This window comes from Culex pipiens, chromosome 2 (assembly GCF_016801865.2).
Source record: "Culex pipiens pallens isolate TS chromosome 2, TS_CPP_V2, whole genome shotgun sequence".
NCBI classification, from domain to species: domain Eukaryota; kingdom Metazoa; phylum Arthropoda; class Insecta; order Diptera; family Culicidae; genus Culex; species Culex pipiens.
The window spans coordinates 65292354-65308659 of record NC_068938.1 but is presented as its reverse complement, the minus strand read 5'-3'; the positions used below and the strand labels follow the sequence as shown (position 1 = coordinate 65308659).

Sequence of the window (16306 nt, the reverse complement as noted above, 5' to 3'; positions counted from 1 at the left end):
TTATTTTTCATCGAGAAAACATTAAAAAAATATATAAACTTTGCTATTTTCCGTTACTCGACTGCAAAAAAAATTTAGAGCATGTCATTTTAAGGCAAATTTAATGTACTTTTCGAATCTACATTGACCCAGAAGGGTAATTTTTTCATTTAGAACAAAAATTTTAATTTTTAAATTTCATGTTTTTTCTAACTTTGCAGGATTATTTTTTAGAGTGTAACAAAGTGTCATTTGACGATTTTCTGAAAAACTTTTTTTTTCTTTTAATCATAACTTTGCAACTATTTGAGCGAAATTTTAATGCAAATCTTCTTTACAAAAAAAATCTTTTGCGTTGTTGTGCACCTTTACTTCAATATTTTACAAAGTTTTAACACAAAAATTTAACAGTGTAGAGCAGCTATTCTCAACCTTCTTCTACGCCGGTACCCCCTGCCATGTAAATCAAGTAGGCTCGGTACCCCCGTTGAGAATCGCTGGTGTAGAGAAACATATATTAAATAATTTTCGATGCGTTTTTCATTGAGTTTCGATTTCGAAGCTTATGAAATAATATATTGTCGTTCCCTGATCTCTTGACTCTTTTTGGGAATGTTAATGTTTAAAAATATTTGCAGCAATTAAGTATGACCAATTTGCTTTTTCAACCTTTCTTCAAACGAAACTATATCACCTGAAAAACTGTATATTATACCATCCTCAACACGTTCATTGCAAAGATTTAACCCCATCTCCCCCACAGATTTGATCAGCTCCAATTCCCCGTGGTGATCGACTCTCCTTGCTCGCGCTTCACCAACCCAACAGTCTCCCCAAACTTCGTGCACCGCTCGGGAGTGGCTCAGTCGCTCCGCCGATCACGTTCCACCAACAACAAACCTTCCTTAACCCGCGGTTGAATGCAACACCCGGTGACTTCTTGTTCCCGACCGCGACCCGACGACGAACCTCTCGGCGGCGTTCGTTCTCTCGCTCTCGAGTGTGTGTGTGCTCTCTTTAGCTAAGAGTTGTCGCGATCGGGTTCGTCGCTGACTTTTTGTTAGTTGTTGATATTTTAAACAACTCATTTAAATGTTCAGTAGTGAGACGGGCGTCAAGATGAAAGCAGCTGCCAAGTTCGGTCTCAGTTTCCTAGTGTTGCTCAGTGTTGTGCTCGGTGAGTGGTTGGCAAAGTGTGTTTTGCCGTGTAATTTTAGTGTATTCTAAGTCAAGGACTGTATTTGGACTGTTTCAAGATATCGTGCGAAAATTTGAAAGTTTTTTTTGTTCCGTTTTTTTTTTGCCATCGTGGCAAATCGAGTCAAAGGGAGTGGTTCATCGACGTATTCAGGAAATACTGCACAGCTCAATCTATTGGAACTGTACTAGCAGCGGAAAACATGCGAGAGAAAGGCGCTTTGAGAGCTGCAATTTTCTGCCTCGTGGCTCCCAAGTGCACCCCTAGAGATGTGAACTTGAAACTTTGGCTGCTGCTGAAGAGCTTTTGAAAGCTTCAAATGGACCAACCCCCGCTTCACCTAAGAGCCCTTCTAATGGTCGGACCGTGTTTGCATAGCGAGCTGTAATGTGAAAAGTACATTGTGATGTTGAAATTAATTAAGTGCCCTCGTGCATACAGATGCACCAACTTCGTGGAAGCTTTGGCGGTTTGTTCAGCAGAAATTGACCCCTCGAGGCGCACGTAAAATGAACTTTTTTCACCCCACAACCCAAAAAGTTCACCCATTCGATCAACCGCGCACCATCATGCTGCCGTTGATGATGATATTCAGATGTGCCTCGGCACCACCGCCACGGTGGGGTTTAGATAATCGATTACCTCACCCACTTCGCATTGACACGGTTTTGGGGTGGATCGTGTTTCAAGCTCTATTTTTTCCAGCTCAATCCACCCTCGGCTCTCTATTTCGATGCGGCCTGCGGCGGCAGCTGAGTTCGGGAAAACATGAATGGAAAACCGGTTACTTTTTTTTGTGCGAAAAATATTTGCATAAAAACGAACTGAAAAAGCTTTTCGGTGTGTGTGTGTGTGTTTTTTTTCCTCGCAGTCTTTTTTGTGCCTTAGATATAGGATGCCCTTTGTTCGGAATGGTTCCGATCGTTATTGCTGGGAGAGCGGGGGCAATTTTGATTATTTTTCCGACGAATCCGAGTTTGTGGCCCAGTTTCTATGTTTGATCATCAGTTTTTCACAAATGTTCTATTTAAAATAATTCCAGAATAATTGATATCTGAATTGTGATTGAAAATTGTTGAAAGCATAATTTGCTCAGCATTGCTTGACGATGTAACAGCTGATGCACAAAAGCGCCATTTACAACATTTTGTTATATTGCCCAGCAAACAGAATGAATGAATAAAACAAAACAATAAAATCAAACATTCAAATTTGAAGCTAATTTTAAGTAAGTATATTACAAATGCTTTATTTATACACTTATGGTTCTATCACAAATTTGCAAAATATCAAAGAATTCGTTTATTTTATTTTGCATTAAAAATTTATAAATAAACTTTATGCAATGTATCTATTAAATTAATTTCAAATCAAACTGGCAATATTTATCAATTTTGTGATTTTTTGGCAAAATTATGAAGGGGGAAATATTGAGCTGCTGGATTTTTTTAAAATTAATTATATGAATGTTATTCAATTAATTCCAAATTGCCAATATTTTTTCACCCTTCCGATTGTTAAAGGGAAATTTTAAAAGAGGATAGAAAAACCTTTAACAAATTGCATCACTTTTTAAACTTTTAGTATTAATTCACAAAGTATTCAAACAAAATCTGATCATCTATCGGAGTATAAGACTAATTTTTAAACTTTTAGTTAGCAAATAAAATTTCAAGCTTTCCCCCCTCCCAAGGATCTTAAAAAAATATGAACGAATGCAATGGATTGTAAACTATAAATAATTCATTGTTGAACGGTTATTTCTGCATTTTGAATCAAATACGACACGTTTAGGCTTTTTACTCTTTTACAATATTTGGACCAAAGATCGGAAAAGACGTAAAGGTTCAGGAAAATTAATGTTATCGTCAATGAAAATATAAAATTAAATATTTCATGACAAACATTATAGATTTAAATACTCTTTTATGCAGGTAACGATTGTAGAATAAAGTGTTAAGTCTTAACACAGCTTTAATAAAGTTATAAGTTTTTTGGCTTACATGTCATTTATTTCTTAAAAAGAGAATAACATTTTTCAATGAAGATAACATTGCTTGACATTTTGTAATGTGTATTGTTTATTTATTAGGGCTATTGCAAATCAAGTCTTGACCCCCTTCAAAATTTTCCCAAAAAAGAAAGCAGCCAAAAAAATATTGACTAAATCTAATTTTCATAAAACTTGTAAAATCGATTGAAAGAAAATCGGAATACATTGTGTTACGCTTATTTAGGCCGTTGCAAATATTTTTCAAAGTTTATGTCGCCCCCCCCCCCCCCCCTTCAAAATCGTTCCGAAAAATTAGGGGGGCAAAAACATATTTTTATCAAAAAAACTTCAAAATTTTAAAAGGAAACAAATGTCTTATCAACTGAAAACAATTTTAAATGCATTTTCCCGCGTTTAAAATCATATTTAGCATGTCTGAGATCTATCAAAAATAGGGTATATGGCCCTATTTTGGACCTACTATGCAAAGCGTCAACATATTTCGCATTGTTCTCAGGAACAGTCTAACTAATTTGGCTCGTTTCAGGATTGTTTTGTGCCTTAATTTATGCTTAACAAAGTGTACTATTGAAATTTGGAAATAATTTAACCATTTCATTGTAATAAGCATTTCAAGTAAAACATTTTTGGATGCTTTTTGGACTTATTGAATGTATTTTGGAGACATCACTGAACCTATTTTGGACCTACACTCTGATTGGTTGAAATTTGGACAATTCGAATTGCGGCGTGCGGTGGCAACACGCACACTTTCAGAAACTCGGTTTGATAAACCAAAGGGCCTATCCACGATTATAATTTGGAAAATATTTATTTCAGAAATCAAATAATTATGATAAAACAATGGATTTGAATTTGAAAAAAACGTGTTTTAATTATATTGAATGAAAACTCGCGCATCTTTAGCAGGTCTCTGTCATATTTACAATTTGCGTATTGTTACGACCTAATTGTTCAAGCATTAGAACATAAAAGACAACTCGTTATTAGTCGCAATAAAAACACCTTACATAACAAGTTACAATGAAAAAAGGTTCTAAATTTTACGCAGAGCTTAAGTTCAAATATTATTAAACAATCAAGAAATTTTAAAAAGAGATAATAGCTTGTAACTTGGTGTGAAACTTTCTCATCTGTCATGTTAAACTTTACAGTTGTTTGACAAAAAGTTTAACTACATGTTGCACTTTTAAAAACAATGCAATATTTGAAAAAAATCTTTGTTTGAATACCAGGGTGCCTTTGATAGTCATAGTTTGTTTTGTTAAAAGCAGATTTGAGGTGTTCAAACATTATATTTAATTCGAACTTACCATCACTTAGGTTGCTGATATAATTTTTAAGAAAATCATTTATGTCAATATTTAGTTAACTAAGTTTATAAGCTTTTTAACCTTATACATTTTAGTTTTAGGTGAAATTGTTGAAAATTCAGAACTTCGTCTGAAGTTCGTTGAATCTAGCTTTGTTTATTAAATTATAGATTTATATTACATGTTTAACTGAATTCAAAGAACGAATCAAAAGTCTTCACATTTTATATGAAATTTGTTTTGCTGAAAATGCCTTTAAATTAGAAGATTTTTTTAAAATTATGTTTCAAAAACAAATAATATTTAATAAGACTTATTATTCACAAACTTATTTTACCTTTTCCTAGTACAAGATTGTCTGAAGAATCCGAAAATGCATTCCGTTTTATGATTCAAAATTATGTTCATTGAGAAAATCATGACACTTTGATAAGATTAAAATAATGCAATTTATCAACATTTTATTTATTATAGTTAACTAACTTTTTAAACCTTTAAAAATCTCATGAAAAGTTCTTCATGAGGTACTTTGAGCACTTCTCTACCACGGTCAGTATGATTCCATACCATTCCGTACGTATTTAATTTGTACTCTTCATTTTGCGGAAAAATCTCAAACCTATCAAAGTCACTCAGATTTACGGTAATCAGATATGTCTCAAATCACAAAATTCATAAAGTTAACATCGCATCTCATTTGCAAATTATTATTTTTTTCGATGTTTTTTTATTTTTCTAGCTGGTTCAATTGTGTTTCTAACATGATTGACACGGTATTTTTTTCCATATGAATATTTTAGCGCTTTGGATCTTTTCAAAACTAACTCAAGATTTGAATTATACGACTACGAATTCATACGACTTTTTCAAAAACCACTTGTAAGCAATGTTGACAGCTCCTGTCACGGTGACAGCTGACGCTAAATGAACTAGACCCTTTAGGTTTTTCAATCGTTTCCAACAGGGTAGCCAGTTTGCATTTTTTGAAGCAACAATTAAATATATATGCAGCTAAATTGGTGATAATGATGTTACGACAAAAATAAATCAACATCAGTTTAAATTTTGGGATACTTTGCAATCGGTCCTAACAATCATCTAAATCTCTATCATCAATTTGCAATTTTATCGTTTAAAAAACATATTTTCGTTGTTGCTGTTAATCATTTGCTTTTTAAAACTTAGATTTCTTTCAAATAATTACAGTAAAGAAATTCAATTCAAAATATTAAATTAAAAATTATCAATAAATTTCAATGAAATATCGAAATGAATTAATAAACTAAACTGGTAACACCTTGTTATACATGTGTTGGTGATAGCCTTGAACCGACGGCAAAGTAGGTCCAAAAACTGATCCAACGCGACTGATTTGAAAAAATATTTTGAATTGAGTTTTTTTCGATAATAGAATAGTTATTTCAATGGTTTAGTGATGAAAAACATAAAAGAATTGAATAACAACAGTTACATGGCTCGGAAACCGGACGAAATTGCTTGGTGTCAGTGCAAAACAGAAAAAAATCATCAAGGTGTCGCGAGCCAAATCTGATAAGCAACGAGGCTGGAATTTTTGGACCTAATCTATGTACTAGGAAAATGGTAGGAAATACGAATGGCATTGGAAAAAGTGGCTGAAAAAGCGGAAATAATCAAAAATGTTAACATTTTTGGAAGAGGTAAGCTACAAAACGATCCTGCTTACACTTTCTGTTGGTTGGATTCAGTGAATTCGTACTTTAAAAGCCTGAACTACATCGATTAATAAAAATAGGTCCAAAATAGGTACTAGGTCCAAAATAGGGTCATATACCCTATTTTCAATTTTTGTGGAATTCCAATGTACAGCACCGCAAAAAAAAATTTTTCGTCGAAAATATAAAATCTCTTCAATACTTGGATATTTTGAAAACTAATGATTTTAAAACAACTGAGCAGGTTTAAAATGCATTTTAAAACATTTTTTTCATTCATATGTTAATACCATGGCGTGTAATTTTTATTTTTATATTTTTTTATTTTTTTGCCCACCGCTCCCCTCTCCCCCCTTCAACTTTGGCCAGAGTCGAGGGACATAAACTTCAAAAATTGTTTGCAATGGCCTTACGTAATTTAAAAAAAAAGATTTTTTAATCTATTTAAAAAACTGAAATTTTAAATCACAGATTTTAAATAGTAGCATAACTTTAGAGAAGTATAAAACATTTAGTGATACATTTTCCTAGAAATTTAAAAAATCAAGCTTGAAATTTAAAATGTATTTGCGTTGTCCCCGTCGTCTTTGGTTTAAACCAGCTCAATATCATTAGGGTAAATTGAACAAAATCTGTAAAACCCTCTTTTTGGGCATTTTGTTTTGGTGTAGTTGTGACGGAAAATCTCTGTATGTATATAGAATGTTTCTATGTAGAAAGATAAAAACAATCTCTGTCTGATGAATAAAAAATCAATCAATTGCATAATTGACATCAACTTAACGCTGTACTCGTTTAGTTTGTTCAAAATAAATTATTTAGATTTATTCTCACATATCTCCATACAAATTCAAGGGCTGGTCTTATACAAGGCAATTTATTTTAAATCAGTAAATTGTTTATAATCTTCCGTTCGAAATTGTATATAAATTTATTTAAAAAAGAGTTTTATTTAATCGAAAATATGTGTTAAGTAATCAAATTCGGACATTTTTTTCAAATTAAAAGAGGCCCTTTCTATAAAAGAAAAATATAAAATTAGTTGGCAAAAAAAGTTTTGAAAAATAAACTTTGCCGATCTTCCGTAGCCGTGAGGTTACGGATTTCGCCTTTTAAGCGGAAGGTGATGGGTTCCATTCCTGTCTGGCTCGGCAAAGTCAGATCCCTTCAAAGAGTAAATCTGCTCACTGGGAATACTGGCCGATAGGTGATGGGTTACGACTAGCGGCGTGCTGAATTTCCAATCCAGAGGTCGTGAGTTTGATTCTCGTACCGGGATGATAAAGTTTAAAAAAAATCTCTTTTTTTTAATTGCCCTTAAGACATGACAGAATTACACCACGAATCATCTCTATTTCAGCAACAAGGTTTTTTTTAGAAATTATCAAAACAATACCCAAAAAGAATAATTGCTCACATCATTGCCATAGAATTTCATTTCCAACAAATATTAAAATTTAAAGCAATGTGCTTCTGTTTTATTTTCTTCAAATTGTCCAAAACTACATACAGTTTTCACTTCATATTTTAAGCAAACGGATTAAAAAGAGTGTCCAAATCATAAAGACTATCATTATTACCTAAACCAATATTAAGTTAATTATTCTAAGAAGATCCATGCAAACATTTAAAAATTAAATGCCATGCTTAAACATCCCATCTATAAGCTCATCCTCGATATGTTCTTTTGTACTAAAAATAGATCACCAGCAAATTAAAAAAAACCCAAAATTGATGAATAATTTCATTCCTGACGCAACAAAGCCAAAATTCACCCCCCAACAGCGATAAACTTGGAAAGGTCGGAAGAAAACACCGCTGCTCGTCTGTCTGTCACCATCACGCTCCAGCAGCAAACTGGTTGACCTTTTCAATAATTCATATCGCGGCGGAGTGTGTGTGTGTGAGTGATTGGGTGTGCGACTCTAGAATCAGGTTTCGGATCTTCGATTAGCGGCCGCGAGACCGCGGAACAGAACTGGTCTAGGAGCATCGTTGATCGCGTCGCGATGGCTGCTGTGACGTCCATAGGTGGCCATTAGGGGCCATTTTAGGTGGGGCGGCCACCACGTTCCAGCCAGGAGCCCCACGAGTTGATTGACGACTGGTGATGATGCTGATGGCGGTGTGATCAGTTGCCTCAGTTTGCCTTTTTGAGGTATGGTCAGGGTTCTTGATTTTTCGCAAAAATGTAACGTGGAACAAGCGAGCATAAGGGCGACGACGTGAATGTCACCCAAGTGATATTTTCCCGCTTGGTTGGTTCTGCTCCCCGTCATAATCCCCGTCACGAGTCTGTTACGTCCGTGAACTCTGCGGCTAGAGGCGCGCTGCTGGCTAGGAAGCACTGCAAACCGGCCGAACGGGCTTTCCATAGGGGAAGGTGGCCATTCGAACGGCAAAAGCGAAAGTGAATGGCGGCGGCGGCGGTGTCTGCACGAATCGTTGCGCTTTTTGCCTTGCATTGTACCTACCTAGGCTAGGATCTGTGAGCTTTGCCGCGTATCGTTGATCAGCGCAAAACCGGCGGAATGCGCTGAAGTTGGTGCAGCTTGGCAAAACAGAAAAAATGCGACCATTCAGAGCGGGAGTTCGCGTGCCGGAAACAATTACCGGTTCTTTCATAGCAAACAGTTATAACCGCCCCGTGGAGTATGGCAGTAGCATATTTCAAGGATTTTTGTCTTTATCCTTTTTTGACGAGTAGTAGGTTATTTTCAAGGGCGGGTACCCGGCTGCGATGAACTATTTTAAGAGCACTCATAATTATTATGATCCGCGAAGCAAACCACCCTTTCAGGTTTAGATGTCAGAACAGTCTGCTTCCGCATAAAGAAAGAATACAAAAGAATATGTGAGTAAAAAAACGTGAATAACATATTTCTGACTTCCTGAAAAGCAACTGGAAATATACAGGTTGAATGTTGAATTTAAAATCGGGCACTCTAATGTTTATGCTACCCGTTTGAAACAGTTAAGTATTCCAGTATTATTATACCCAAGCACAACTTGTTATCCAAATATTAACTTCCGCACTTGGCATTGTGCATAGTTTATGACACATTTCCGGTCGCCGGGATCGCAACCGGGTGACTACACTGCTGTGTAGTCTGTACACGGAATCCTTTTCATATCCGCCCAAGCTCAGCGTTGTAATATTGTCAGCCATGGCATACTGAACATCATTGAGTTTATGCTGTTCGTATACAGTGCCAGCGCAGAAGAGTTTCTCCTCAAAAGTGCAATACCCCGCTGTAAGAGCATATGGAGGATGACGGCGGTGATGATGGCACTATTGTGTGCTTCGCGGATATCGGTAGGCAAACTGTAGGCAAACACACATGGGTACGCACACTCGGCGGGGAAAAAAAAGCTTCCACGTTTGACGTTCCGGTGAGAAATGGATCGCTCGGCAAAGCTCAATGGGAGGATCAATGAGCCCGTCAATGGGATTTGTTACGACGCGTGGTTGCAGAGGGAGCCCAAGTGAGCACTTTCTAGCGACTTCAAAAGACAAACTACTAACTTTAGAGAGGAAAAATATCCGGACGTCGTGCTTTCAAACTCAATAGAAAATAAAAGTGATGATTCAATTTCAATTTTTTAGACAATGCTCAGAATTTTTAAAAACGTCAACGACGAATCAAGTATTTTTGAAATTTTTAACCAATCATCATCAATCTACCCTCAGCTTCTGCTGCCTTTTAATCTGTGAAAACTAACGCTCAGTCACAAATGTGTCGAGAATTACGGTACACCGCAACTTTGACACCAAACTTCTGCCAGAGAATGCCAGCAAGTTTATGTTTATTTATGAAACACTGTCAAATGACGCGACCATGTAACAGAGATGAGAGAGAAAGAGGCAAACGTCAACCATCAACCAAACCACATAGAAGAATGCTGGAATCAGTATAGTCGTCGCGGTAGTAGATAATCCGAATGTTTAGCAAATTTTACCATATGTATGTAACAACAGTCCCTTTCCCTGTCAAAGCCAACAACTCTTCCCCAACATTGAACCCTCTAAGATTCGTCCCAACACATGTCGTAGGTGGTATGCTCTAGTGTCCAAAGTACCACACAATTTAGTTTTCGATGAAGTTTCACAGATACTCTATGTCATACAAGTGATACTGATTCGCAATTGCGACAAGCGACCACGACTCCAACGGTTCTCCCAGTAACTCAGCGCCAGCGGTTGAGCCCGAGTGCGTTTTGTTCGCGAGGGTAGATTTATGGGCTAGAACATAAAGTGGAGCACGATGAGTGATTTATGGACGCGTGTTTCCCTAAGTCATAAGCTCCAAACACTACAACAGACTATACTGACTGCTAGTCTCTGGGAAGTTCGTCGCGGCATGGTTTGCACATGGTGTCCCGGGAGCTCCCGGTGCTATCCCCAGAACTGACATCGTCAAAGGCTGAAGTCTTTCATGCTTAGAATAGTGCGCGATTCTTGCCCCGGTTGAAGGTCCTGCTGTTGCGACTGACAGCTATACGAACCACGAACCGGGTCCTTAGCGATGCTCTTTGAGGTTGAAGTCTGACGTCAAGCGTTTGAAGTTGGCGACAACAAATTTACATGCCTGTTATCTTCATCCTTCCACAGGTTTATCCGAGGCACAGAGCCAGCTAAGACGACAGTACGAGTCCAGCCGAACTCGCAACCCGGCCGCCGTCCGGGAACGGGCACCGCCCATCAAAGCGATTTCACGCGAACCGACCAAGGCCGCGGCCACGGCCGCTTCCGAGGAAACCGACGCCGAGCTGTCCGAGAACTGCCCGGAACCGAACGGGTACTTTGCCGACGCCGAGCAGTGTGACAAGTATTACGCGTGCCGCGATGGCCAAATCACCGAGAAGCTGTGCCCCGACGGGATGGTGTTCAACGATTACGACCTGGAGCAGGAAAAGTGCGACCTGCCGTACAACATCGACTGCAGCAAGCGGCCCAAGTTGCGTAAGTTGAAACGACCCCAATGTACCTTTACCCATTCATTCCCTATAGCAAAAAAGGAATTTTGCATTATTAGTTTTCCCATACAAGTCTCCATACAATTTTGTGGGCTGGTCATACAAAATGAGTACGTAAATATGTTATGAAAATCTGTCTCTTGAGATGGGATTTTCTGATCGATTTGATGTCCTCGGCAAAGTTGTAGATTATAATTAGAACTATTCAGAAAAAAATAGTTACACTCTTTTCTGTATTTCAATTTTTTCACTAAATGTTACATATTTTTTTAAAATGTTTGATATGTTTTATGGGACTTTAAAGACATCTTTTGAGCCATAGTGCATGATTATGCAAAATCTGATTCCAGAGATATGAATATTTGAACAAATGATTTTGAAAAATACCAAAAATTGCGGTTAGATTTTTCTCCAAGATTTTTTAAAAGCTAAATTAAATTTGCAATTCAAAGTACCTTTCCATTTTTTTCATAAAGTACACCGTTCACTCTTAGGTTATAATTTTCCGAATTTTCAACATTTTTGAATAAAATTGAAGAACTGGACAATTTCCTACAAATAGTTTCTGAGTTATAGCTTCAAAAAGAATTTGTATCTATTAAAATGAGTATTTTTCTGACACCTGTCAAGTGTCACCTAATATGCCTGTAATTTGAAACTGACGATATCCCGAAATTAATTGGTTCGATTTTCAATGGTAAAAAATTAAAATTTTGTGAAATTTTCAAGAAAAATATTATTAAAATTCTCTACACAAATACACGGAGTAAAAACAAGAACAATGCTTTCCTGGAAATGAAAAAAAATAAAAAAAATCTCGCACCCTCTGCTCAATTTAGTGAAATAAGTCACTTTTTCAAAAAAAATGAAAAAAACGTTTAAATAGAATATTATTTTTTATAAATCCTATCTCGAAATCCTGTTACCAAATGAAAGTTTTTCTTTTTTGAGATAAATTATGTCAAATTTTCTAAGAATCCCGATAACAATGTTTCCTGACATAGGCTCTTTGGTCCCGAGACCTTTAAAACAACATTTTAAGTTTTCATTTAACCTTTTCAAATGCTAGGTTTATTTTAGGGCGTCCAATTTTCCCGGGTTTTGAATTTCCCGGGAAACGGGAAAAATATTTTTGAAATCCCGGGAAATTTTGAAACAGTAATAATATCTATGTTTTCATTATGTTTGTCATGTTATTCAAGCTGAAAATCATCAAATTAGCTCAATACTATTCATTGATGAAATCTACACTTCAATCTAAACAAAGCACAGAAGTTTTATAATAGCTTGCAAGGTTTTTTGTTTGTTCTTTGTTGTGCTTTGGTTTCTAATCTAATTTCTTATCTAATGTGATCAAAATGAAATAAGTCTCTTATTAATACATATTTTAAATTATTTTCATATGGCATGACAAGATTTTTTTTTATTTTTTAAATGTTTAAAATAACTAATAAAAAGACAACAAACAACATTATAGATGCCGATGTTAAATTTTAGATAATCATGTTTTACAAAAAGAATATTTTACAAATTATCTTAAATCACTACCGCCAACTAAGGAAAATTGGGACTACAGTCTAAATATGTTCAGAAGATTTTAAAGCAATTAATTTGGAGATCGGTGTACTAATTGTTTTCTTCTATTCATGTTTTAACCGAAATCAATCAAAAAAATCAAAACATTTTGCAAAAAAAAAAAACACTAAGCAGGTGTCTTGATTCAATACATTCGTCTTGATTTGCCAAAGATGTTTCATGAAAAAGTAATTTTCAAAAAAAAAAATAAAATTAATTAGAAAATATTTAATGTGCTAGGCATTTTCCAGATCGATACATTTTTAACACTTTTCCTTTCTTAGTCTAATTAATGCTGATATCTATTTTTTTAAAGGTTCTATAAACATGTGAAACACAAAAGCTTAACGGACCTTTAAAATATGGATATATGCTTAATATTTTTTATCGTTGTTCATCTATTTCCACAAAAAATCCCTGAATTTCCAGACCAAAATTTGATATTTTTTTCCAATTTTGGGAATTCCCGGGACAAAATAAAAAACAAATCCCGGGATTCGGGAATTCCCGGTTTTGGAAAAATCCCGGGAATTTTGTCCTGGGAATTCCCGGGATGGACGCACTAGTTTTTTTTCGGCGTGGAAATTTTTTTTTCTTGAAAAACCAACTAATCATCTTTTATTTGTATCTAAGAGTCGGTTAAAATGGCTCGGAGTTATGATTTTTTTTGAAAAATGTGTTTTTTTTTTAAGATTCACGAAAATAGCCAATTTTGGGCCACCCTAACACAAACAAAAAATACGGGTCTAATTATTTCAGCCAAGGAACACCCACTCCAATTTTTCAAGTCCGATTGAACATCATTATTTTGCTGTTTTCGTGAGGAGTTTCTGTATTAATACATTTAAATTATTATTTTTTGTGTGCTCTTCAACTTTGTAGAACATTGGTACACTCTAAAAAATTACCCTGTAAAGATACAAAAAAACGAAATTTTAAAATGAAAATTGTTCTCCTAAAAAAATATCTCGCTGGGTATCGCAGATTTGAAAAGCGCATTCAATTTGTCATACAATAACATGTCTCTTAATTTGTGATAGTTGAGTAACGAGAAATGGCTGCAATTTTGAAATTTTGTATTTTTTTTTTTTTTGTAAAATGCGTTTGTTTTCGGAATGTTTAGTATGTACAGTAGTTGTTCGGTAGCTGGGCTGAGAACGTAGCCCAGTCACCGAATGTTGCTCGTTAACTGGGCTGAACAAAAATAACGAGGGGACCACCGATGCATAATATTTTCCAGATGAAATATAAAAATAAAAGTTACTCAAATTTATTAACAATGCTTACTTTTCATGTTTCTTTAATTGTAAAATTAAACAAAAGTTTTTTTATTTATTGAATATGATTTTTGCATCCATTAACCCCTCAGTCATTTCGGTTTGTTTTGGTTTTTTTAACGACTTTTTAACTGGGCTACGGCCCAATTATCGAGCGCCCAGTTAAAAAGCAGCTCAGTTAAACAACGCCCAGTTACCGAACAACTACTGTATTCAAAACGGACGTCCAATTTTACACAAAAGTCCCCTTGATAAGAAAAAAAATTCTGTCTCATTAAATATCGTTCCAACGATAAAATTATCGGCGATAACTTTATCATAAAGCAACTTGCTATCCAGCTTTAAAGTTATACTAACGAAATGTTCCACTTTCAGAAACTCCCCAGCCCACGCCCAACTGCCCCCGGCTGAACGGCTACTACGGCAGCCAGACGGGCGCGTGCGACAAGTTCTACTACTGCGTCGACGGCAAGTTCAACATGATCACCTGCCCCGCCGGGTTGGTGTTCAACCCGAAGACCGGCATCTGCACATGGCCGGACGAGGCCGGCAAGTCGGGCTGCACCTCCGAGGACGTGTTCTCCTTTTCGTGCCCCAAGGTGAACGAATCGATTGCGGTGACGCACCCACGGTACGCCGACCCGGACGACTGCCAGTTCTTCTACGTGTGCATCAACGGCGATATTCCGCGGCGTAACGGGTGCAAGCTGGGCCAGGTGTTCGACGACAGTGGCAAGCACTGCGAGTGGGCCCGCAAGGTGCCGGAATGGTGAGTTTCTTTTTTCGGGTCGTTGGCACATGATTCTAATGGAGTTTTTTTCGTTTTAGTGCCGACTGGTACAAGGACCGCCTGACGGACAAACAGCTGGAAGAGCTGGAGAACCCACCAACGACCAAGGCTCCTGCGCCGAAGGGACCAACCAAAGTGTCACGCCGACGTCCGTCCAAGCGGCCTAAACAACCGGTTGAAGACGAGGAGTAAGGGAGTAGCTGTGTAAAGATATGTTTTGTGTAAAAAGTATTTCATTATCTTTCAGTCGAATGTCCTGAAACACAATACTCAGCCAAAATTTCGATTCAATTTCTAGCACTGTAATTTATTGTTTTCTATGACTTCTTGTAGAAGATATATGTTTAATAAACATCCATAATAAATTATGTCCTAAAACCAAACTGCTCCTGTTCAATTAATTTGTCTCTCAGCATGACCAGACTCATAGATCCTGCAGCGGCAACCCAGTTCTGCACCAACTCTGCTTCCCATTCAGCTTCCAGTTCGGCATGTCATTGCACTCTAATTCAATTTTCGGCACTAAAAGTTAAGCTCTCAACCCAGAATCAACTTTTCCTCCCCAATCCCTAGACCCAGTTGGATGCATTTCGAGAGACTATTCATTTCTTGCAGAGTGCAGCAAACTCTTTCTCTCTATCGAGATGCAAACTAATGGGCTCCTGCTGTTGGCTGCCAACACTGCTTTGCGACTACAACAGTGTGGCCCACATCACCGAGCGAGATGAGAGATGAGATTATATTTGCTCCAATTTTATTTATGTTCCGACACAAAAGCTGTGCGCAGACAAATAGGATTCCGAGGAGCTTCTCGACTAACACTCATACTGGTAGAATACGGAAGATGAAATAAATTCTTCGGCATGGAAGAACTGGGAAACGTGTTTGTCCGGAAATCCAAGAATCGCTGCACCCCGTAGAGTGCGTGTACTGTTTTTGACAATTTTTCTGATTTTTTCATACGAAACTGCACTATACGAGTGCTGACTGCTCGTCACTACGGTAGTTTTGCAGAGGAAACAAATCTGCTCGGAAATTAAACATGGAACAATTCACTTATATCCGTTTTATTATGCAATTCAGTGACAGTAAATCATACCAATGGAATTATTGAAAAGAATAAAAAGCTTTCAGGTTGAATATCTGTAAAAACATTGAATCAACCTATCGTCCAAATCATTTTTTTTTTTCGCGCCAAACTTTGTTCAAAAGTGCCTGAAAGTGCAGCTCTGACCTCATAAAAGTCATAACCTTATGCTAAACCGCAATCATTGCCGCCTTCCTTTCTGCGAAAGTAAGCAGCTTTATTGTGGAACTTGTTGCACTTTTCACAGTGCATGTTAAAAGTTGAAAAGAAATACACACTATAAAATCAAAGAATAATAATTGATAACTTATTTCCAATTATATTTTGTTAATTAAGGGTAACGCAACCACTGTTTCAGGTTTAAAGGTAATCGTAATTTTACTAATTAAGATTTCTATCCAA

General features: G+C 36.6%; 1 protein-coding gene across 1 annotated transcript; it reads left to right on the top strand.

Moving 5' to 3' along the window:
* The first annotated feature begins 1005 nt into the window (after positions 1 to 1005).
* Positions 1006 to 15200, top strand: LOC120418423 (protein obstructor-E). The gene is made up of 4 exons (XM_039580801.2): positions 1006 to 1156; positions 10811 to 11161; positions 14403 to 14796; positions 14856 to 15200. Exons 1-4 carry the CDS (start codon positions 1072 to 1074, stop codon positions 15007 to 15009), a joined length of 984 nt encoding a protein of 327 aa, XP_039436735.1. The 5' UTR covers positions 1006 to 1071; the 3' UTR covers positions 15010 to 15200.
* The last annotated feature ends 1106 nt before the right edge of the window (positions 15201 to 16306 follow it).